This window comes from Nansenia antarctica (assembly GCF_963989245.1).
Source record: "Nansenia antarctica genome assembly, chromosome: 18".
Classification (NCBI taxonomy): domain Eukaryota; kingdom Metazoa; phylum Chordata; class Actinopteri; order Argentiniformes; family Microstomatidae; genus Nansenia; species Nansenia antarctica.
The window spans coordinates 11,575,356-11,599,197 of record NC_137691.1 but is presented as its reverse complement, the minus strand read 5'-3'; the positions used below and the strand labels follow the sequence as shown (position 1 = coordinate 11,599,197).

The 23,842-nt window shown below is 46.1% G+C and overlaps 1 protein-coding gene across 1 annotated transcript; it reads left to right on the top strand.

Moving 5' to 3' along the window:
* Nucleotides 1–963: 963 nt before the first annotated feature.
* Nucleotides 964–22,817, top strand: dstyk (dual serine/threonine and tyrosine protein kinase; the record flags this gene model as incomplete). Its single annotated transcript, XM_080548175.1, has 14 exons — nt 964–1,162; nt 6,023–6,432; nt 9,905–10,429; nt 12,358–12,553; nt 14,467–14,708; nt 15,503–15,586; nt 15,990–16,166; nt 17,270–17,399; nt 18,857–19,013; nt 20,071–20,203; nt 20,554–20,667; nt 21,170–21,284; nt 21,560–21,694; nt 22,440–22,817. 14 exons carry the CDS (start codon nt 964–966, stop codon nt 22,604–22,606), a joined length of 2,784 nt encoding a protein of 927 aa, XP_080404301.1. The 3' UTR covers nt 22,607–22,817.
* Between the last annotated feature and the right edge of the window lie 1,025 nt (nt 22,818–23,842).

Here is a 23,842-nt window from a genome sequence, read left to right as displayed (position 1 = left end):
TGGCTAGGGGGTCACTAACTAGGTGGTAACTACACTGCAAAAAGTCAGCTCTCAAAAACAAGAAAAAAAGCAATAAAAATAGGGGAAATATGACTTAGAATAAGCAAAATTATCTGCCAACAGAACAGGAAAATGTCACTTGCCAAGATTGTCTTAAAACAAGTAAGAGCTATCTTAAAACTGGTGCAGTCAGACAGAAAACAAGCTTATATTGCCTTGATGTAAGATATTTAATCTTACTTAGATTAACTTTTTGCATTGTAGGTGGTAACTAGGTGGTCAGAGAATAGTTAAGTTAAGTTAAGTTACAGCTTAGAATTGATCTCAACTCCCCATTGCCTAACTTTCTTCACACTGCTTCTAAAGTTAAGCTAACGCAAATTGCCTGTTTACAGTTCGGACAGGCTATCTGACAGCTTCATCTAAAACAAAACAGGGGGGGGAAATGCTATCATTCCCAGGGGAGATGAAGACCATGTAGAGGGGTCTGTGGTTGGACTGTGGGTGTAGCTTAGCATAGTTAGCCTGGAGGAAGGTAGGTCTGGAAGTCAGAAATCAGGAGCTTCAGCCTGGTGCATATCTGTCTGTCTGTGGCCGGGGGCGATTCCCTCTAGTAGTTTGTTTGTTTATCTTTACTTGTTGATAAACACTTGTGAATAGAGATTTAAAACAGCACAACTAAGCAAAACACTCCTAGGAGATCGACGTTTACTAGTGAGTCATAACTTTCTTTGACTAATACTTTGTACCGTCCAACGCAGCACTCCTCCATGGGGAACTAACTAACTGGACATTAGCCTGTTAGCTTGGCCACATTTCCACAGTGAACCATTTATTTTCATGCATGTCATCCCTGAATGAGGGGGTTTGATTGCACTACTTTGGATACCGATCTACCGATTGCCTAACCCTGCAAATAGAACAATAATCTACAATTTGGGGTCTATGGTTTTGCTCTCTGCCATGGAGGGAAGTGGAAGTGTGCAGAAAGTGACTCCTTTGGCTCGGGAGTTGACCCGGATTTTCAACAGCTACAACAAACACTCCACCCAGCTGAAGAAGAACCTGAAAGAGACCAACATGTTCTTCCGTGAGATCAGACAGAACTACAGTAACGCCTGTGCGTCTGCTGCCAGCTCCGAGGGGGCGGCCCTGGAGGCAGGTAAGACTGAGACACCTGCGACCCCACCTTGACCCCTAACCTGACCCCTGTGTCCCCCTGCAACCCTAACCCTAACCTGCTCCCACCTGACCCCTGTGTCCACCTGCAACCCCTAACTAACCCTAACCTGCTCCCTGTGTCCCCCTGCAACCCTAACCCTAACCTGCTCCCACCTGACCCCTGTGTCCACCTGCAACCCCTAACTAACCCTAACCTGCTCCCACCTGACCCCTGTGTCCCCCCCCCTGCATCTGGGAATAGACTCCCACATGCCACACACAGTATTGTATGACCTCGATTAAAACATGTCTTTTATGCACAACTGGTTTATTATAATAATAGGTCAGAGGTCATATCATGTTGCACCTCAATGATTTGCTGCATGGCCCCATTGAGTGACAAAGCCCCATAACCATTTCAGGCCAAAAACATGGATTAGGCTACATTTGCATTTTTGGCATTTAGCAGATGCCTTCATCCAAAGCGACTTACAACAAATACATTTGACTAAGTAAGTGAATAATCTATCCTCCAGTCATAGCAAGAGAAAGTAATCTATGCTCTGTCCAGGGGGCCATTGGCGGTCGTAGTACTAGAAGAAGAAAGACAGTTAAGATGTAGCCTGAGGAGATGGGTCTTCAGTCTACAGCAGAAGGTCATCATCAGACAGTCATTCCACAGAGACTTTGATGGACCGCATATCAGATTTTGAACATGAGACACTCTACAACAATATCTGCACACATCCCATAACCTTTGGGCCCCCAATTACTCCTGTGCATTGTTCATGTATACATGTGAAAAAAGCATAAACGCACCTACTGTAATGCCAAAACAAATTCCTATATGTGTCAAGCATAATGGCGATAAACGTTATCTGAATCTGAATCTGCACAAATGATGCCAACCCAACACATAAGGAGCCTGTGTCCTCGTAGATAGCATAAACAGCTTATTTGAACTTTACACATATTTGAACTTTATTAGGCCAATAAAATAATAAAGCAATGGCTTTATCGATGGATTTCCCTCTACAGAAAATATCTCCATTGTCTACGTTGCCAACATCTCTGCTAGAAAATGTATGAAATAGGAGAGATTAGATTTGGAGAGATTAGGGCCAGTTAAAACGAGGGCCTTGCTCAACAGTGTGAACTCTGAAAGAGCAACAAATATGTTAAGATTCCTGCCCAGGAACAGTGTCTAAAAGGGAAACGTACTGCAGAATAGGTTTACAGATAAAGTTGGCTAAACCTGACATCCGGTATCCCTTCTTGCTCTCTGCAATCACAGTTGAGGTTTGATGAGACAAGTAGGCTATATGACAATTTCCTAGCGTTCAGAAGTGTGTGTGTGTGTGTGTGTGTGTGTGTGTGTGTGTCTGCCTGTGCCTGCCTGTGTGTGTGTGTGTGTGTGTGTGCCTGTGTGTCTGTGCCCGTGTCTAAAAGGATGTCATTCTTATGTTCCTTTATACCTAGTGGGTTGTTTTGTGCAGCCAGTGTGTCTGTCAGCCAAGCCCAACCTGCCCCGTCTCATCTCTAGTTAGGCTGCTCTCTGCTCTGCTGTGTGGAGATGATGTCTCATCTTAAAGGGGCAATCTGGGATTCAAACAATAGCTTGGAGAAATGTAGCCTAAGCACTCCAAAACATATGGGCCGGTTTCACAGACAAGGCTTAAGCCTAGTCCTGGACTAAATCACACTTTCAATGTAAAATCTCCATTGAAGATGCTTTTTAGTCTAGGATTAGGCTTAAGCCTTGTCTGTGAAACTGGCCCTGAAAGTGTGATTTAGTCCAGGACTAGGCTTAAGCCTTGTCTGTGAAACCGGCCCATTGACTGCTATGGATGCAAGGACTAAAAAAAAGGAACAGATTGTTTTGAAGCTATGCAGTGTTTTTAAAAACATTTTTAAAGTTAGCCTGCATTGTTTACAAATAATTTAGCAAAACAAGCTTATATTTTGGGTTCTGATGGGTAAACTAAGGTCATGGGGCATTTCTAAGTTATATTCTGCAAGAATCAATGGCTATGTAATTCATTTTAATGTAAAGGTTAATGTGACATTTCATGGGAAAGGCAAGTCTAACTGTATCTTACCCATGACACTCAGCGTCATGTTCTGATAGTCTCATTTAACCTTAACCCTTATTTGACTTCTTAGGAAATTCACGACCCCCATTTGAAGAAAAAACATGTTTTATTTTCTATATTACGTGGATCAGAAAAAGGTCTGTCAATCATATGACTAGTAAATACATATGGAAAAGCTTCTAAGGAAACATCTTCCAGAAAAAGTAAGCCTACTTTAAAGGTGTTTAGAAAAAACATCAAACCTCCATTAGTATTCAAGTATAGACCCAGGGCAACTAATATCAACCCTTAGTTTAGTCTTCTGTTAGTTTAAAAAGAATTACCCAGTCTCCAGGGGGGTATTCCATCAATGTCGCTAAAGAAAAATCCAGGCTTATTCTGAGAAGTCTCACAAGACTGTAATGTAAATGTAAGATATGTAAATGTAGGATATTTTCAAATTTCTCTGCCTCATGAGGAACGAGGATAATGAAAGTTAACAAAAGTAAGAAGAATAGATAAGACCTACCAAATACTAGTTTTTACTGAAAAAAAACGTCTTCTAGCACAACGACTGCCAATGGCAGCTGGCCGGAGCTAGATTACTTTTACTGCTATGACTGGTGGATTGATGATTCACTTACTTAGTCAAATGTATTGATTGTAAGTGGCTTTGGTATAAGGCGTCTGCTAAATGGCCAAAAATGTCCCACAGGAGCAGCTGGAGACTGTGGGAGATCATAGGTACAGTAGTTGTTACAAACCACTGCATCAACGTTCTCATCTAATGCTCCAATAAAGAGACTTCATTGTTGACTAGTTTTATTGGGGATTTTATTGGGGATTTCCATTAATGATGATGACAGCCTACATGTTGCACAATTTTACAAAAAGGAGAGCAAAGGATTTGTCTTCATCATAGTGTACTGACTAGGGTTAGTGTTCATAGTGTACTGACTAGGGATGTACTGACTAGAGATGTACTGACTAGGGATGTACTGACTAGAGATGTACTGACTAGAGATGTACTGACTAGGGATGTACTGACTAGAGATGTACTGACTAGAGATGTACTGACTAGGGATGTACTGACTAGAGATGTACTGACTAGGGATGTACTGAGATGTACTGACTAGTGACTAGGGATGTACTGACTAGTGACTAGAGATGTATTGACTAGGGATGTACTGACTAGGGATGTACTGACTAGGGATGTACTGACTAGGGATGTACTGACTAGGGATGTACTGACTAGGGATGTACTGACTAGGGATGCACTGACTAGGGATGCACTGACTAAGGATGTACTGACTAGGGATGCACTGACTAGGGATGCACTGAAAGTTCGGCCGTCGAAATTATTCGGCAAAAAAAAAGCACATTCGGTGATTCGCTGTGTTTTTTTTATGACTCGATCAAACAGTGCAAGCAACATATGCCGTTCTGTGAATGAGACGAGCATTGAGTGATTACTGCCTACTGCCAAGTCTACTTTAGTTTAGTAGCCTAATTCTTTAAAAAAAAAAAAATCACTGGGAATTGTTAGGAGTAGTCCTTGTGCATAGACGTATGATATGTTGAACTTTACTATAACTGGTTTTTGTTTGGGCAATCCAATCCCAGCTACGTTCTGTTACCGTGGAATTACCACAACAGGTATTGTTGCTGATTTTGTTGTTGTTGATGTTGTATGCAATCTGGTTGGAGAGCAGGCCAAACACCAGGCAGGGTAATACCAGATTAACAGAGAGAGAGAGAAACACAAGGCGTGGGGATTGAGAGCCAGAGTAAGACCTCTGCCTGCCTCTGTTCTTTGTCCGTTGTATAACTGCTCCGGACCATGACTCGGCATCGTGGCGGATTGTGACCACTTCCTGTGATTAACCAGGACGAGCTGGTCCTGCGGTTTGTATCAGTAGTCTTAGAGATATAGGTCACAAGATAACGGAGCTAAATAAAGGACACATGCTTTTTAGATTCAATGAAGGGGCCATCTGTAATTCGTATATCATAATAAAAGTTATTATATCAACAATACCAAGACTCTTAAATTAATTATATAAAGTAGGCTACATCGATTCTCGAAGAATATCATTTCATAAATGCCTCATGATCAGTTCGACTGTCTTACCCCATCAGGACCCACAACATAAGATTGTTTGTTGACAATGCAATTGTAAACAAACACTGTATAGCTTTAAAAACGTTGTTAAAACTGTACTTCACGGGTGGTCAGTCCTCGCATCCATAGCTCGGCCTATACAAACTGAGAGTGGTTATTATTCCAGTCCGGTCCCTCAGTCCTCTCCCTCACCCTCTCCCTCAGTCCTCTCCCTCAGTCCTCTCCCTCAGTCCTCTCCCTCAGTCCTCTCCCTCAGTCCTGTCCCTCAGTCCTCTCCCTCAGCTGTTTACCAAAGAAGTGGCGGGGAGCACACGTTGTTGTTGTTTGACCACCACCACCACCACAACAACCACAGCTGTGGCGCAGGAGGTAGAGCCGGCGTCTAATGATCGCAAAGGTCAGCGAATCGGTGGTTCGGAACCCCCGGCCGGCCACATGTCGAGGTGTCCTTGGGCAAGACACCGAACCCCAAATTGCTCCCAACGAGCGGGCCGGCGCCTTGCACGGTAGCTTGCCGCCATCGGTGCGTGAATGTGTGTGTGAATAGGTGAATGAGAGGCCGTCGTAAAGCGCTTTGGAATAAGGCGCTATCAAAGTCAGTCCATTTAACAAACAACATCTAACTTGTCTCCCCTCTTACCCCCCCCCCCCCCCCCCGTGCTCCTAGGCCAGCTCAGCTGCATCTCCTTCCCCCGGCACGAGGAGGAGTTCCTGCGCAGCAGCGTGGGCAGCGCCCCTTACATCCTGGTACTGGGCCAGGACTGCGCCGCCCGCTACCAGCTGCTCAACTGCCTCCTGGGGGAGCGCCTCCTGCCCCTGGGGCCCGAGGCGGGCGAGGCCTGCGAGGGCGTCCAGGGCAGCGTGTGCAAGCGGCGGAAGCTGTGCTTCACCCACGGGCGGCAGACGCGCCTCAGCCTGGCGCTGCCCGGCCAGTACGAGCTGGTGCACCAGCTGGCGGCCCACTGCGGCCGCTGGGACACGGTGCCCCGGGAGGACCTGGAGATCCAGGAGGAGTGCGAGGACCCCGCCCACAGGCTGGCCGAGCTGGAGGTCACCCTGCACCACCCTCTGCTACAGGTAGGGTTCCCGGCACAGTCCAGGGGTGGCTCCATAGGAGGGGTGGGGGCTCCATAGGAAGGGGTGGGGGCTCCATAGGAGGGGTGGGGGCTTCATAGGAGGGGTGGGGGCTTCATAGGAGGGGTGGGGGCTCCGTAGGAAGGGGTGGGGGCTCCATAGGAGGGGTGGGGGCTCCATAGGAGGGGTGGGGGCTTCATAGGAGGGGTGGGGGCTCCATAGGAGGGGGTGGGGGCTCCATAGGAGGGGTGGAGGCTCCATAGGAGGGGGTGGGGGCTTCATAGGATGGGTGGGGGCTCCATAGGAGGGGTGGGGGCTCCATAGGAGGGGGTGGGGGCTTCATAGGATGGGTGGGGGCTTCATAGGAGGGGTGGAGGCTCCATAGGAGGGGGTGGGGGCTTCATAGGATGGGTGGGGGCTCCATAGGAGGGGTGGGGGCTCCATAGGAGGGGTGGAGGCTCCATAGGAGGATAGATATATAGATAGGTTATCAAAAAAAAAACATGAAAACACAATATATATAATATATATATTTAAAACTATATATTTATATATACAGTATATATATTTAAGTTTGGCGTCACTTTTAGAAGCATTTATATGCACTCTTAGGTTTGCTCAGCTGTGGGTAAGGACCCGTTTTGTTTAATGGAAAATATGACTGGCTCATATGGCTGGCTAATTGAACACATCTAAACAAGTTTCAAAGTCATGTGGCTATAACATTTTCTGAAGAAAATCGGTGAAAATGATTGACACGTTGATAGTTGTGCTCCTCCCTGCTTTCCCCAAAGTCCTCCCAGTCACGCAGGGATGGTGAAAACATAACGTAACCAGAACAACACCAGAAACTACACCCCAGAACAGACTGGAGTGGGACGCTAGCGGAAAAACACCATCATGTTGGTGTCACCAGAGGACGTTCCTTTGAAACAATCAGACTTTTCTTCCATTTCGATGGGTCACTGGATCTAGATCTCTATACACACAAGTAGTTGGAGAAATAGTCAATAATACTGACCGGGCCATCGATATTGCACCATTGATTGATACAACAGTGTCTCTCAATGCTGTCTTGTTGTATGTCTCAATGCTGACTTGTGCTTTAATGTTAATGTTTATAACGGCGTCCCACTGAGGGGTGTGTGTGTGTGTGTGCGCGCGTGCGCGTGCGCGTGTGGGCTCTCCTCTGTTATTGGACCAAGCAGTGCAGGTTTGTTTTTCATCTTTCTCCCTCGGCTAGGAACATTACTCTCACACATGGCTTAGCTGACACACGGATTACTAACAGAACAGCAGATTGTTCCCCATGTTTATTACTGCTCTCTTTGTCTGCTCCTCGGCAAATGACATTATATGTTATCCAAAGCGACATTCGCACATTCAGTCAGTCATAATGTCGGAATCGAATGTTTCCTAGTGTCACAAACACCACCACGTCCGAAAACATCGGAGGCGTCTGTAAGCGACATTGTAGATGTCATACGGACAGCGCGGAGCCGCGGGACGTCTGACACTCTGGGGCCGTGTGGATTTCGGTCACTCGCGGTCACATGCAGGGGCGAGGAGAAAGGAAAAGCAGCGGTTAATCCTCTGAGTCAAGGCCTCACTTAGCTGGTCGGCGTGGAAGCCACAGGCCTGGAGGAGCTAGGCCCTGCCCCCCCCCCCTGCTCTGTGGGCCCCCCCCCCGCCCCTTACGTAATGGCCCTGGTCTGGTGCGATTCACATGACCAGAGCACAGAAGAAGAAAAAAAAAAAGAACGAACCCTCTGCTGTGATGCGGAAGTTGCCATGGTTACGACTGAATCCACCCCAGAGGCCACTGTTATTATTCTTTTTCAGAATTGTTTTTGTTTAGTTTTTTGTGTAGCAGAGCACACATCGTGGTCTGATGATGTTGTGTGTCTGGATACGCTTTCCCTTTGTGCTATTTTCCCCTCTTCTGTTCTAAATTAGCAAAGCTGGATGCTGCGTACTCATGAAGGTGGCAGAGCTGTGGGTTAGGTGGTGCTGTTGTATGATGATCACCACACACACCGTCAAAATACATCTCTGGAAGTAGAGGCCCTCCCCCTCCCCGCGGCCTGTGTCCGTCTTATTGTTTGTTCAGCTTCAAAAACAATTTAGATGACAGCTGACAATGACCGTGCAAACATGCCAGAGAGAGCAACATCTAAACAGAGCCCCCCCCCTGCCAGGCTGGGTGTCCAGCGATGGAGGCAGTGTTCCAGAGAGATGCACCCAGGCGGTTGTTTACTGAGGAGGGGTAAACGGAGAGAGAACCTCTCGTACCGGTGTGACATTCACACAGCTGTGGCTTAATCACAGTGCACCCCGTTTCTGGAGGCCAGGAGATGAAAGCGCTAACTTGCTAATTACCCTCCTCCCTCTCCCTCCCCTGAGGCTCTCTGCCCCTCGCTCCTCAGCTCAGGCACACAGTGACACAGAGGACAGGGATGGTGCTGCTAACCCTACGGGCACATTTCTAAGATGCCTCTGAGCGACATAGCTCGCAGGCCCCGTCCGCCACAGAATCGAATAGGACATCTTGCTTACTTTCAACAACGGGTCGAGACATCTTTAGCGTGTACTCTCAAAGTATTCTATTATTAAACCGTGCCGTGTGAAGTGACAAAAACATTCATGAGTTACAACGTTCGGCAGCTAGTCCCGTTTTATGTTTGTGTGTAAATTGTCTTATACAAAACAGTTGATCCCATTCAGATTGTGGTCGAAAGGCCTATTTTCTGGTTGGTTTAGTGGATCTAAATTTGGAAATTGACCACTTTATGGCAGTTCAACCTTAGAAAAAAAAACATTCTATTTATTTTGATGGGTTGTGAACAAATGTTTGCAGGCGATCTTTGTTCCAAAGAGACTGCTCGGCGGGCCTCAGCCCTTGTTTCTTGGAGACAGGACTGACTGTCTCCTTTGTGTGGCCTGTGTTAGTCATTTCTCTCTCTCTTTTGCCCCATTCTCTCCATTTCTCTTTCCCATTCCCTCTCACGCTCTCTCTCGTTTTTATTTCTGTTAGCCGTAATGAATCAAAAGTTGAGTGAAAACATTGACTCTTGTGCAGTGTTCCTTTAACCCTCCTAGGCTATATACCCCTTTCCCATGACCACAAGGTCATGACCACAAGGTCATGGTCAAGACATCTCATTAATGTACGTCAGTCAGTCCCTGTGACCACATGTATCGCCGGTACGGCCTGGCAGCTTGTGTTTGTGAAGGGTGTTATCCCATGCCCTGTCTGTTTGCTCAAGCCAGAAAGCTCCTCACAAGAATTATTGTTCAGATCAGTCTGGAAAAAGTATATATTAATGCCATAATTCATTAGTCATTCCTTACTGCCGTAAATTAGATTGAAATACTTGCTCGTAGATGTATGGGGGGGTTTTCAGTCACTATCATAACAAGTTGAGTTGACGCGACACTGTCTGACACTGTTCTTCATGGTTCCTTTTGCGGTCAGGAGTCAAAGATCATCGTGGTCCCGTGCCCCAGCGTCCAGCCCATCGAGGAGGCCCTGGGCGACTGCATGCGCAACGTGGTGCCCATCCTCCTGTACGCCCTCAGCCAGGACGCCCTGAGCCCCGAGCAGGTGGCGGAGCTGCGGAAGGTCAAAGAGATGCTCTCCTTCCCCATCTGCTTCGTCCGCACCGCCACCACCACCGCCGGCGGCCTGCCGGAAGCCTCCCCGGACCCGGGGACGACCCGCCGCGCCGAGAGGGACCGGGACAAGGAGAAGAGCCCCCTGCACAAGCAGCTGCTCTCCCTGGGCTTCCTCAGCAGCCCGGCGGGGAACTGCTCCTGCGGGGCCCCCTCCCAGACCCCCGGCCCGGCCCCCAAGCCCCAGAGCGTGCTGGGGGAGGCCTTCGAGAGGCTCCACCGCCTCCTGGTGCCCTTCGCCCGCCAGGTGCTCCACAACCAACAGGTGGAGGCGGCCAACCTGCTGAACGGCGTGCACTGCCGCTGCCTGGACCTCTTCATCAACCAGGTACAGTGTTAGGAGAGGAAGAGGAAAAGAGTGCGTCTGTATCTGCGTGTGTGTCAGGGTGTTATCCAGCTACATCCACCACCAATGACAGTATTGATGAAAGTTCCATGAATTAGAGACTGAAAATACAGTATAAATACAGTCCAACATTAACTCTCTGCCTGGGCCAGTAGCACTGAAATCCACTGGTCAGATTTCTCAATGTCCACTGGTCAAAGCAAAGCTTTCAGCGTGCAGTCTCTCTATATTCAATACATTTTGTAGTATGTAATGTATTAGTAGTATTGCTAAACGTAACCTAATGCTTATAGCTCACGTTAAATGCTTTCATCTTAAGTTAAAAAGTAAACTCGGTGGCCTGGGGTGGTCCAGTGGTCTAGCACTGCGGTCTACAGTGCACACGTATACCCATGTCGGCATGGGTTCGAATCCGGCCCATGCCCTGCTGACATGCCCTCTCTCCCTTCTTCTCCTTACTTTCCTGTCTGTCTTCACTATATCTGTCCAATAAAATGAAAAATATGAGTGGGACCTCCCCACTCAGAAAAAATAAAATAAAATAATAAAATAAGAGTAAACAAGAATTAGCTCATAACCGAGCGCTTTTTACCGCCCTAGACAGATGAAGCTAGCGTGAGGTCAGCCAGGGAGCTCCAAGGCAACGGAGGGTGACGGGAACAGCTCGTTTACACGGATGCACAAACACAGTCACATGTTCCAGGGACAGAGGCTTGGTAGCAGTCAAGCTAACGCTCCTCCGTAGCATCTAGTAGTTGTTACGTGGTTGTGTTATGAGAGGTAGTTTAGTGTGGTTGTGTTACGAGAGGTAGTTTAGTGTGGTCGTCACACACACACCACCAGAGGTAGCTCTGGACAGTACCAGTCAAACGTTTGGACACACCGTCTCTTCTCTTCTCTATTGTTATTATTTTCTGCATTGTAGATTAATACCGAAGACGCCAAAACTATGAAAGAACACATATGGAATTATGTAGTTAACAAAAAAGTGTTAACAAAGCAGAATATGTTATATATTTTAAATAAGATTTTTCAAAGTAGACACCTTTAGCTTTGATGACAGCTTTGCACACTCTTGGTATTCTCTCAGTCAGCTTGGTGTGTGTGTGTGTGTGTGTGTGTGGGAAAGGAAACTGTGAACACCGCCCAGCATTCTCTTCTCTGGAATACGTGGGAGAAATCCACTAATAAGCAAAAGGGTGGCTACTTTGAAGAATATAAAATATAAAATATATTCTGGTTTGTTTAACACTTTTTTGTTAACTACATAATTCCATAAATACAATGAAGAAAAATTATATATAAATAAAGAAAAACCATTCAATGAGAAGGTGTGTCCAAACTTTTGACTGGTACTGTATGTACAGTATATACACCTATGTGGGGTCTGTTAAGCTATCTAAAGAGCGGAGCCATCCAGATAAGCCGAGCTATAATGTCTGACCATTTTCATGCAATAAATGGATTAAACGAGTGAGTGATTGAACTTCTGTTGAAGACTGTCATCTGTGCTTTGGTGGGGTTGCGGGGGTGAGTGTGAACAGGTAATCAAATCTCTCATTTTAATGTAGCGAAACTTCTGAGAGTAGAATGCGGGCCACTGGTGCATGAGCAGCGATCGTTAAAGGAAATGACAGTGTGTCAAAGCAACGGAGATCTCATGAAGTCTAACGACCGATGACTGAGCAGGGTCCACTGTCCCGTACACACACACACACACACGCACACACACACACACACACACACACACACACACACACACACACACACACACACAGTCCCGTACACACGCACACACAGTCCCACTGTCCCGTACACACACACACACCCACACACACACACACACACACACACTCACACACGCACACACACACACACACCGTAATTGCTTCTCCTCTCCCTGGATGCAGGCCTTCGACATGCAGAGGGACCTGCAGATCACGCCGCGCCGGCTGGAGTACACGCGGGAGAAGGAGGGGGAGCTGTTCACCTCCCTCATGGCCATCGCCAACCGCAAGCAGGAGGAGATGAAGGAGATGATCGTGGAGACGCTGGGCAGCATGAAGGACCAGCTGCTGGAGGACGCGGCCAACCTGGAGTTCACAGGTCAGAACTCAGGATGTTGTTTTACGGCACCTGAAAGTCTAGGTTTTTTTAACACTAAATTGTGTTATTCTACTTTCACTAGAAGTGTTAATTTCTAACCTTCAGTGTTGTTAGCTATATATCTGAAATGGCATTGACATGCCACTGTATTCATCTAGGCACTGCACTCACCATGAATGTTTTCATCAAATCTGAAAATGCTTCTAGACTCCCCTGTAAGGCTACAGAGAAAACAGTACAGAACACTATCGTGCTGTAAATCTACTGTCTGTCTTTACATTTAGTTAAATGTGTTGACCCACAAGATATACCCACACCCAGAGTTCATCAGATAGGAGAGAACGCCCCCCCCCTGGCCAGAGTAACGTTGGTGGGCCGTAGACGCGATCAAGTCAATAGAACAAGGGGACAGTCCACACTCACTCCTTTTTCAATTATTCTAACAAACAAATCAGTGTGCGTACCGTCTCTTTGTTCTAGAGACATCCAAAGGACACCGATCACCTCCCACAAATTACATATGCTCCCGGGAATGCATAAGATGTCGTTATCATAGACCCAAGATTATAAAAAAATTCTCCCGAGACCGCATTAGCTGTTTCGGAAAAGGCTAGAGACTAGAGGACAGTGGTCACCAGATGTCTAATGCAACGACCCATGAACTCACCGCCGTAACGGCTCTGGGAGATCACATGACCCCGGGGGGGTCTTAGTCTGACCTTTAGCTGCCCCTCGGGAGGGGAACAATAGTCCAAAGTTTTCTGCGACTAATGACTAATTGATTTGGCCGAAAACTAGCTCAGGCTAGTGTGAATGATTCGTTCAAAGGTTTGAAATGGTATTTGTCGAGTAGTGACATTTTGAACACTACATGCTTGTAATGTAATGGGGTTTCCCAACAACGCTATTCCGTATTGCAGCACATGCTTTATATTAAGGCTAATCAGAATTAGATAGACTTACAGGGACCCAATTATCTTTACCAGTTTTTGCGGCTTGTTATATTTGACACAGTCAGCGCAACCCGCAGTCGACAGTCGCCACAGTGTCGCCCTCGCATTCTTGGACGCATGCCAATCTGGAATAGTGACGGCATTGTCTTTCTCGATTGTCGACTACTACGCTGAGAGAATAAATCATGTTTTACTATGGACAAAACAATACCACAGTCACATTTTCTTTCTTTCAATTATTTTATTTTTAAAATGTTGTTGACGGTTGGCTTTAGCTTCTTTTTGATGTGCCGTTACTGTGCGTGTATCTGACTTGTGTGGAAGCTCAGTCCCATGTCAAAGGGAAGGGGGATGTCCTACCCTTGTTATGTCATTACGGCGCTCCATTAGAGGACACGGCTCCCATCTCGTGGCTCCCAGAGTAGAGCCCATTCAGCCCGTTGCCGTGGCAGCCGCTCCTATTGCATTTACGTTGGAGCCAAGCTGATGCATATCTTTGCAAGCTATTGAGAGGAGGGACAGAGGGAGGAGGGCACACACACAGACAGGCCACTGACTGGACGTAGAATGCACAACACTCTCTCCACTGTTTACGTTCAGGCCGGCGCAATTCAGTTAGCCGCCGCGGCAGCAGGTGTCAATGCGACACGGTGCCAAACCAAATGCTGTACGGAGACAACAGAGGAAGCACACGGAAACCTACCAGATACACGAGCCTTAACATTGTGACAAAGTAATAATCACCATTATGCATAAAATGGTTTAGCGTTAAAAATTCTACTGTGTCCAAATTGGAATGTGCAAATGATCCCCAATGAATCCCCATTAAGAGTGACTGCACCGTTTTACTCTGGGCCTCAACTGGCTAAGATTTCACAGCACTAATGTGTTAGGATCTACACTTAAACCTGACACACAATCTCCCTTTCTCTCTCTATCCGTTTCTCTGACTCGACACAGGCATCATCGTGACCAACGGAGAACCTTTCACCTCCAAGGACATCAAGTCTTGCATCCAGCAGATCCAGGAGCTGATCGTGGTGCGTCTCAACCAGGCGGTGGCCAACAAGCTGATCAGCTCCGTGGACTACCTGAGGGAGAGCTTCGTCGGGACCCTGGAGCGCTGCCTCAACAGCCTGGAGAAGTCCACCATGGACTCCTCCTCCTCCGTACACAACGTCACCTCAAACCACCTGAAACAGGTGAGGGCCACCCGGATGCGTCCTAACGATTCCCACCCGAGTTGGGGTAGACCACGCCAACTTCTGGAATATGTAGGGGTGTTCTCTGTATCTTGTTCTTCCGCCCCGCAGGCTGCATCCCTATGGAAACGGCATACATTTTCGCGGACTGCGTGGCTATTTTAATCCAACCCCATTGGATTTTAGCTTGTGACGTAACACGGGGTGCACGATTAGATATAGGTTACCCATCTCTGTATGCAACTCGGCGGCGCTGAGTGTGCCGCGGGCCAACGGTCAATGTTCGCCGCGGGCACGGCCGCAAGCGGCCGGGCGCGGCTCTCATTGCCCTGTGGGCCCTGGAACGCGCGCCTATTCTTAGTGTCAGTGATTGTGTTTGTGTTTGAGAAAAAAGAAGAAAAAAAACACCCCTACATATTCCAGAAGTTGGCGTGGTCTGACCCAACTACGGTGGGAATAGTTAGGACGCCACCCGGACACCTCTCCAAACATGTTGACCAGTGCAACCACCAGACACGCATGGATCGATACACATATCTACTATCTTTGTCTAACCCACAAAGAAATCATTCGATTCCGCAAATATCGTTGCATTTGAAAAACCTTTGAGATGAACAAACTAAGGATTTCTCAATCCCTAACGACTATTCAGGATCAGGATTTAGGAAGATTGTTTTTCACATTATAGTTAGGCACACAGCTATATGATGCACTATCTAGTATCTGATATCTGATACAGTTGTTCAAAGGTCTACGATGATATCTTATGAATCCCTCCCTCTTCTCTGCCTCAGATCCTTAACGCTGCCTATCACGTGGAGGTGACGTTCCATTCCGGATCTTCTGTTACACGGCTAGTCTGGGAGCAGATCAAGCAGGTAACCGTTTCTTTCTTGGAATGTGGCAATAAAATGTCATCACTAAAGCGTTGCTAATTTACAACAAGAGAAAGTTGGGGACAACAGTCTTTGATGTTGATTCGTTGATTTTTTCACCTGCTACTTAGAATGCAAAAAAGCAGCATCCGCACACTCAAACCTGTGCAAAAAAACAACGTTGTTTATTGCGAGCTTTCGATCTTAAGGTCTATGACCGAAAGCTCGCAATAAACGATGTTTTTTGCACCGATTTGAGTGTGCTGATGCTACTTTTTTCCACTCTACTTGATACCCTTCAGCTCCAGCACCTCAGCTAAGTCTGATCACGGATAAGTGGTGATATTTTCACTATTTTGAGTAATCTGCTACTTAACAATGCTACTTCCCTCTCTCCCCCCTCTAGATCATTCAGAGGATAGCGTTTGTGAACCCTCCCGCCATCACGGCAGAGTGGAAGAGGAAGGTGGCTCAGGACGCCATAGAGAGCCTCAGCGCTGTCAAACTAGCCAAGAGCATTTGCTCCCAGTTCAGAACGCGCCTCAACAGTTCCCATGATGCCTTTGCCGCCTCCCTGCGCCAGGTAAACTAACCCGTTCTCCTTTTTTATAATAAAAAATAAAATATTTATTATATATATAATATTTTTTTATTTTTTTGTGGAGCAGTCCCACTCATATTTTTCTTTTTATTGCGATAGAGACAGTAGAGATTTTGACAGGAAGGATGGGTGAGAGAGAGTGAAGGGATGACATGCAGGATATGTCCGCCGGGAACTAACCGGGAACCCTGTGGTTGCATGGTCGACGCTTGGTCGACGGTGCGTTACGCCATCAAGCGTCCCCTAACCCGTCCTCCTAACTCTCACTCTCGGCTAGCTCTTCAGACTAAACTTTGAAGAGTTAGCTGAATTTGATTTAGCTCTCAGCCTCGCATTCCTCGTCGCTCTAAGCTCCTTTTCACCTTTCCTCTTCATGCTAATTCTCTAGGCTCTAGTCTTAGGACTGTCAAGCTGCTGTGTGCGTTATGCTCAGTTATAACTACCATGGTTTGGGGTTTGGGGTTACTATGAGGGTCATTCTGTGTTGATTTGGAAGAAAAAGAAACGTGGGATGTTCATCACATTTTAAAAAAAAGAAAAAGAAGGTTGAACAAGGTTGAAATAATGATTCAAAGTTAACCATTGTATGACATTTTCCCTACCAGGGGGCCCTTCATCTAGATTCCACAAACATAATCTTCACACTCATGATTTTCTTCCTGGACCCTTTGGTCTCAATAGTGAACTTCCTCAGACGCTTGTCCTCACATGATCGTCAATGACCCTCTTTATGCATCAGAGATCTATGTTCAAAGTAACAGGCAGAGACCAAGAAAGTATTGTAATCAGCACAGGGTCATACGTCAGGTTTACGTCAAACACTGTTTATGTAAAACATTACCTTTTTCATCCTTTTTCATGTTTGTCTGAATAATTTATGACTTGATTTTGATTGATTCAATTTGTTTGAGTGAATTTGTCTTTGCATTGTCTGTTTAGAGTACTGAGGAGCTGTGTACTTTTATGTGTGAATGTGATGTTCTTAACCTATGATAAAGATAATCTGTGTGTGTGGTGTGTGTGGCGTGCGTGCATGTGCGCCTGTGTGTGTGTGTGTGTGTGTTTATCCGTGTGTGTGTGTGTAGCTGGAGGAGGGCCACACAGGGAGGCTGGAGCGTACGGAGGACCTGTGGCTGCGCGTGAGGAAGGACCACGCCCCCCGCCTGGCCCGCCTGTCCCTGGAGAGCCGCTCACTCAGGGACGTCCTGCTGCACGGTGGGTTCCCTCATACAGACCACCCTAACTCCTACAGACCACCTTAACTCATACAGACCACCTTAACTCCTACAGACCACCTTAACTCCCCCACACCACCTTAACTCATACACACCACCTTAACTCATACACACCACCTTAACTCATACACACCACCTTAACTCATACACACCACCTTAACTCATACACACCACCTTAACTCCCTCAGACCACCTTAACTCATACAGACCACCTTAACTCCCTCAGACCACCTTAACTCCTACAGACCACCTTAACTCCTACAGACCACCTTAACTCCTACATTTAAAAAAAATGGCATCACAACTACCTACATTTGCAATAATAATTGTAATTATAAAGGTTTAACCAGCTTTGGAACGGATAACATCACTGCAATATTCTATTTTTCTGCCAATACGAGTAGATCTAGGCTTGTAGTGCAGCCAGCCAAATGTAAATGTAAAACTGCTAGCCGAAGCTATGATAACACTCTAGGCGGTTCCACCCCTTAGCCGCACAAACTGGTTTCACCTATTCCAGCGTCCACCATTTCGGCGCGCAACTCATTCCTTGTCTGGTACTTGTACTCTGCGATGACACTTAAGTTGAATCTAATCTAATCTAATGAGACAAAAAAATATGTTTTGGCTCTATACTCCAAAAGTTTGGATTTGAAATCAAACCATTACAATGAAGTTAAAGTACGATTATCGTTAGGGTTTTACACTTTGTATACATAGTCCCCCTATTTCAGGCCACTAAAAGTAATGTGACAGATTCATATGATATTGAATTTAAACACTCATATTTACTGTTTGGTCAACAATCCTTTTTCCAGACGCTGGGTATCTTCTCTGGTGATGCTCTGCCAGGCCTGTACTGCAGACATCTTCAGTTGTTGTTTTGTTTTTTTCAAGGTCTAAAATCTTGAATTTATATCTGAAGGTTGACTTGGCCAGGCAAGAACTTTCCACATTTTCCCCTTGAAAAAAAAAGTTGCTATGGCAGTATATTTTGGGTCATTGTCACTGTATGATGAAGATCCATCTTCACCCCAGAGGATGCAAACTGTTTTTTTTTTAAGGCATTTCTGTGTTATTGGGATAGAGACAGTAGAGATTGACAGGGAGGATGGGTGAGAGAGAGAGGAGGGATGACAGGGAGGATGGGTGAGAGAGAGGAGGGATGACATGCAGGATAGGTAGACGGCCGGACTCGAACCCGGAGACCCTGAGATCACATGGCTGACGCTTAAGTGTGCTACGCTACCAAGCGCCCCAGGTGCAAACAGTTCTTAGTGAACAACTAATATTTCAGCAACAGAATCTCCTGTATTATATGTATTATAAGCTCTTGGTTTGTCCATGTACATTGTATACAAAGCAGGTGTTGAGTGACATTGGCACTGGAGACGTCACCGATGTGGAAAATGAAACAACGTCTCGTCCTCTCAACAGGCAAACCCAAGCTCGGGAGAGAGCTGGGCCGGGGCCAGTACGGAGTAGTCTACCTGTGTGACAGCTGGGGGGGCCGCTACCCCTGCGCGCTGAAATCGGTGGTACCGCCCGACGACAAGCACTGGAACGACCTGGCTCTGGAGTTTCACTACACAAGGTGAGCCGGCCCAGCAGCCTGGGAGCGTGAAGGGTTAAACACCAACCGCCTCTCAGGTATGTCCTCTACGACCACGCCTCAGAGACGGGTCACATACTACTTAGATAATACTCTGGGGTTTGGAGTTTGAACCATTTCTTTATTCCCAATCATGTTAATAACTACCCCCAAATCTGAGGTAGCAACATGGTCGACAAAAAGTTTAACCTACAAAATAAATTAAGTCCATATTTAAGCGAACGGGTTTAAGTAACAAGGAAGGAGGTTCACCACTTTGTGTAATTGGACGTGACGACTCAAACCTGTCCTGGTGAAAACGGCACACCTTCAACACATTGTTCTCACCTGTCAGCGCATGTCTAATAAACATGTTCTGCGTCAGTGGCTGGTGCTGTGTACCAATGCGCAACTGGTAACAACGCGCATGTCGGTAGATTCACCTCAGGTCATTTACAGTATGATGTGTTTGTGTTATTCAGTTGTGCTTCCTAGCTTGGAAATGCTGCTCAAAGAGATGGAGGGGCGGGGGGGGGGGGGTGTCTGTGCTCAGTATAGAGCTGTGGCCGGTCTGCCCCCTTGTGGCCGTTTCACATAGTAATAATAATAATAATAATAATAACTTTTATTTGTGTAGCACTTTTCCTGCAAACGTTGTACACAATCTGAAAATAGAAAGTCTGTGCTATGGTGGACTATGAAAACATTAGAAAACTCTTGAATTCAACAGGACCATGGGCCTCAGCCTGGGCCGTTAGTGAGAGTTCTGTTGATTTATGTTCTTGAGTTGTTGGCTCCGAAAGAACATAGAACATAGGTGTTATTGTTATCAATGACTTGCAGATTATATGAATTTTGCCTTTCTCAGTAATGTTAAAAAGTGAAAAGAAAGTGATGAGGACATTCTGCTACTTTTTGAGGACAGTGGACCTAGATCAAACGTTTTCTTTATTGTTAAAACAAACGTGTTTCGGGCATCATCAGGGCTAACAGAAAGTCCTCTTCCCCCTCTCTCTCCCTTTGTCTGTGTCCTCTGTGGCTTCTGTGTGTGGCGGTCCAGGTCCCTCCCTAAGCACGAGCGCCTGGTCGACCTCCATGGCTCTGTGATCGACCACACGTACGGCGGAGGCTCCAGCATCGCCGTGCTGCTCATCATGGAGAGGTTGCACCGAGACCTCTACACAGGCCTCAAGGTAACACCTTCAGTAGTTAACATGAAGGGGAAAGGCCAATGTGAAGGGTTTAACAATAACCGTTTAACAAGAACAAACTGGGCACACGTCCAGCAGATCAACGTAGAACAAAAAAAGAAAGAAAAACTAAAGCAGAGGACTTTCTGCTTTACCTCGAAGTTTTCTTGTCAGCGTGTTGCTCTTTGACCTTTGACCCCAGACATGCTTCTCTGGTGTCGTCATCTGGCACATTCAGTTACATGAGTGGAGCAGATAACAATTCTTATCTGACCTTATCTTCCTTATTCTCCCTCTGTCTTCTCTCCCTCCCTCTCTCTCTTTCTCCCTCCCTCTCTCTCTCCCTCCCTCAGGCTGGATTATCACAAAAAGAGAGACTGCAGATTGCTCTGGACGTGGTGGAAGGCATCCGCTTCCTGCACAGTCAGGGTCTCCTGCACCGAGACATCAAGCTAAAGAACGTTCTGGTGAGAATGGAACAGGTCAAACTGGGTCAGATGTGAAGATACCAGAAGAAAGATTAGAGACTCTACAAAACAGTCAAGACGACATTTGAGTGGAGCTAGAAAACTCCTCATATATCAAGGATGTATTGTCATAATTCGAAATGTGTTCAATGGTTTGTTTCACCACATTATGATAATCATAACCATCATTATCAGATAGTTAGATCATTTGATCATTCAGTGATTTCAGTTGAACTTAACTTTAACGGCTAGCTGAGGTCATAGGTCATCTACTCATTAGACTCAAAGATACCGATCTTTGTTTGGCCTTCTCAATGTTCTGTTTTTTTGTCCTTTTGCTTGCAGCAGTATAGTTTTCAAGTAATAAAACCAAATGTACCTTTTTGAAGGTTGAAAAGGACAAATGTACTTACCTTGTATTGTCTATGTAAAAGCTTAGATTATACTTTGTGTGAGACTAGAGTGACTGAAGCATTTCCTCTTGCCTCCTCTTCCCCCCCAGTTGGACAAACAGAACCGGGCCAAGATCACAGACCTGGGGTTCTGTAAGCCAGAGGCCATGATGTCCGGCAGCATTGTAGGGACCCCGATCCACATGGCTCCTGAGCTGTTCACAGGTCAGATATTCATCCAGTCTCGTCTCAACCTCATACCATCACTGGGTGCTCCACCTCTCCTGAGAGGATCTCAAACCCCTTTACATTGTCTGGCGGGGGGTTTCTCCTAGCTCACCTCCTTCTCCGAAGCACACGTCGATTATCATCACACCGCGCGACGTCTATTTTGTTCGTTAGTACACCGAAGGCCTGTTTTCCCAGTACAATTATGTGGCGTTAGTGTAAAACTACACTAATACTCACTATGCACTACCTCCCTCCCTCTCTCCCTACAGGAAAGTATGATAACTCAGTAGACGTTTACGCCTTTGGAATCCTTTTCTGGTACCTCTGCACCGGCTCGGTCAAACTCCCAGAAGCCTTTGAGAAATGCTCCAGCAAAGACCAGCTGTGGAACAATGTTAAAAAAGGTGCAGTAAAGACCATAACCCTAACCCATAATCATGAAAAACTGTTTGTTTAAAAGATAAATAAATAATAATAATAATTGTCTTTATTTAAATCTTGGTGGAACATTGGTGGAAATGTGTGTGTTGTCAGTGCGTGCCTGGCCTGTGTTAAAGTGTTGGTGAGTCGGGCTGTAAAGTCGCCTCAGGCTCATTGGCGTCCATGTTGTTTCTCATTGGCGTCCGTGTTGTTTCTCATTGGGGTCCGTGTTGTTTCTCATTGGAGTCCATGTTGTTTCTCATTGGAGTCCATGTTGTTTCTCATTGGCGTCCATGTTGTTTCTCATTGGGGTCCATGTTGTTTCTCATTGGAGTCCATGTTGTTTCTCATTGGCGTCCGTGTTGTTTCTCATTGGGGTCCATGTTGTTTCTCATTGGGGTCCATGTTGTTTCTCATCGGGGTCCATGTTGTTTCTCATTGGGGTCCATGTTGTTTCTCATCGGGGTCCATGTTGTTTCTCATTGGGGTCCATGTTGTTTCTCATCGGGGTCCATGTTGTTTCTCATTGGGGTCCATGTTGTTTCTCATTGGGGTCCATGTTGTTTCTCATTGGAGTCCATGTTGTTTCTCATTGGCGTCCGTGTTGTTTCTCATTGGCGTCCGTGTTGTTTCTCATTGGCGTCCGTGTTGTTTCTCATTGGGGTCCATGTTGTTTCTCATTGGAGTCCATGTTGTTTCTCATTGGAGTCCATGTTTGTTGTTTTCCAGGCGCCAGGCCGGAGAGAGTCGCCAGCTTCGATGAGGAATGCTGGCAGCTGATGGAGGCCTGCTGGAACGGAGACCCTTCCCAGAGGCCTCTGCTCGGCATCGTAGAGCCCAGTCTGCAAAGCATCATGGTACGGCTCTGCAACGGCGGCCTGGAGGACTCAAGCTGAAAACACTCCTGAGAGAAAGACGGAACGCGACAGTTGCTAAGGATTATGGTCAAAAGACCGCAACAGTTGCTAAGGATTATGGTCAAAAAAAGTACTTTTTGTTGTATTTATGGGGAAAAGGGTTTGGACAGTGTGTTTTCTGAGAGGCCAAAAGGAGATGACCAATAAAGTGTGACCAAGACATGTTGTCCTCGTCCTTCTAAAGAGTTAGATTTACACTATTTAAGATGACCTGATACCGGACAAATGTGTTCACAAATATGTATATGGTTATATGTGTTTGTGCTGTGTGTATTTGTATACAAACTTTCGCCTCCACCATGCTTCTCTTAGCTGGCATGCTAATTGCTGCTTGGTCATAGGATTGTTACCAGATATACAAACATTTTAAATGTTTAGTCCACCCCCAGTATTATGAATATATATATATAAAAAAGATTAATTTTAGATTGTATTTAAACTGGATATGAGAATATTCCTGCCTCTATGACATGACAATTTTTTTTAATAAAATGATTTTGACAAAACACCCTTGTTTTCCTTTTACTCCTACATGAGATCATGTTGTTAGCATCCATTGTGGCTCAAGATGTCTTTCTCTCCTTGATACTGGATACATTCTGTATGATACTGGATACATTCTGTATGATACTGGATACATTCTGTATGGCAGTGACATGAAAGACTATGATGAGAGTGAGAATGAGACCATGGAAGTAGGGGGCTGCCCAGAGGAGTCCACTGGCCCAGCGTGTGATCTACAGATGACATCCTGTTCCAACACTTCAGCTAGGCTGTCCTACAGACACTGTATGTGACTGCAACTATTGACTGTGTATCTATATATACTCTATATCGAGTATGTTGTAAAAGACATATACTTGCTTGATCCATAGTTAGTTCTTCCCCATGCTAAGGGTCGGTTTTGAATTATATTTTTCGATACATTTTGTATTTCTGTGTTCAGTTCAAAGGAGGAGAATCAACGTCTACGTAGAGATTTGGGCGTGGTCCTCGGACCTCAAACCGGTGATGACGTGACATGGAGCAGGTGTAAATCTATCCACCATCACTGGTTACCTTGGTTACCTTGAACATCGATCTCAGAGCAGAATACTTTTCATATTACTTTCATTCTTTCTCTCTCTTTCCCAAGACCAGCAAAGATTTCCGCTCCAAGCAGCAGGAGACAGAAGAACTCTCACAGATCAAAGGGGAACAGGATCTTGGGGGCCT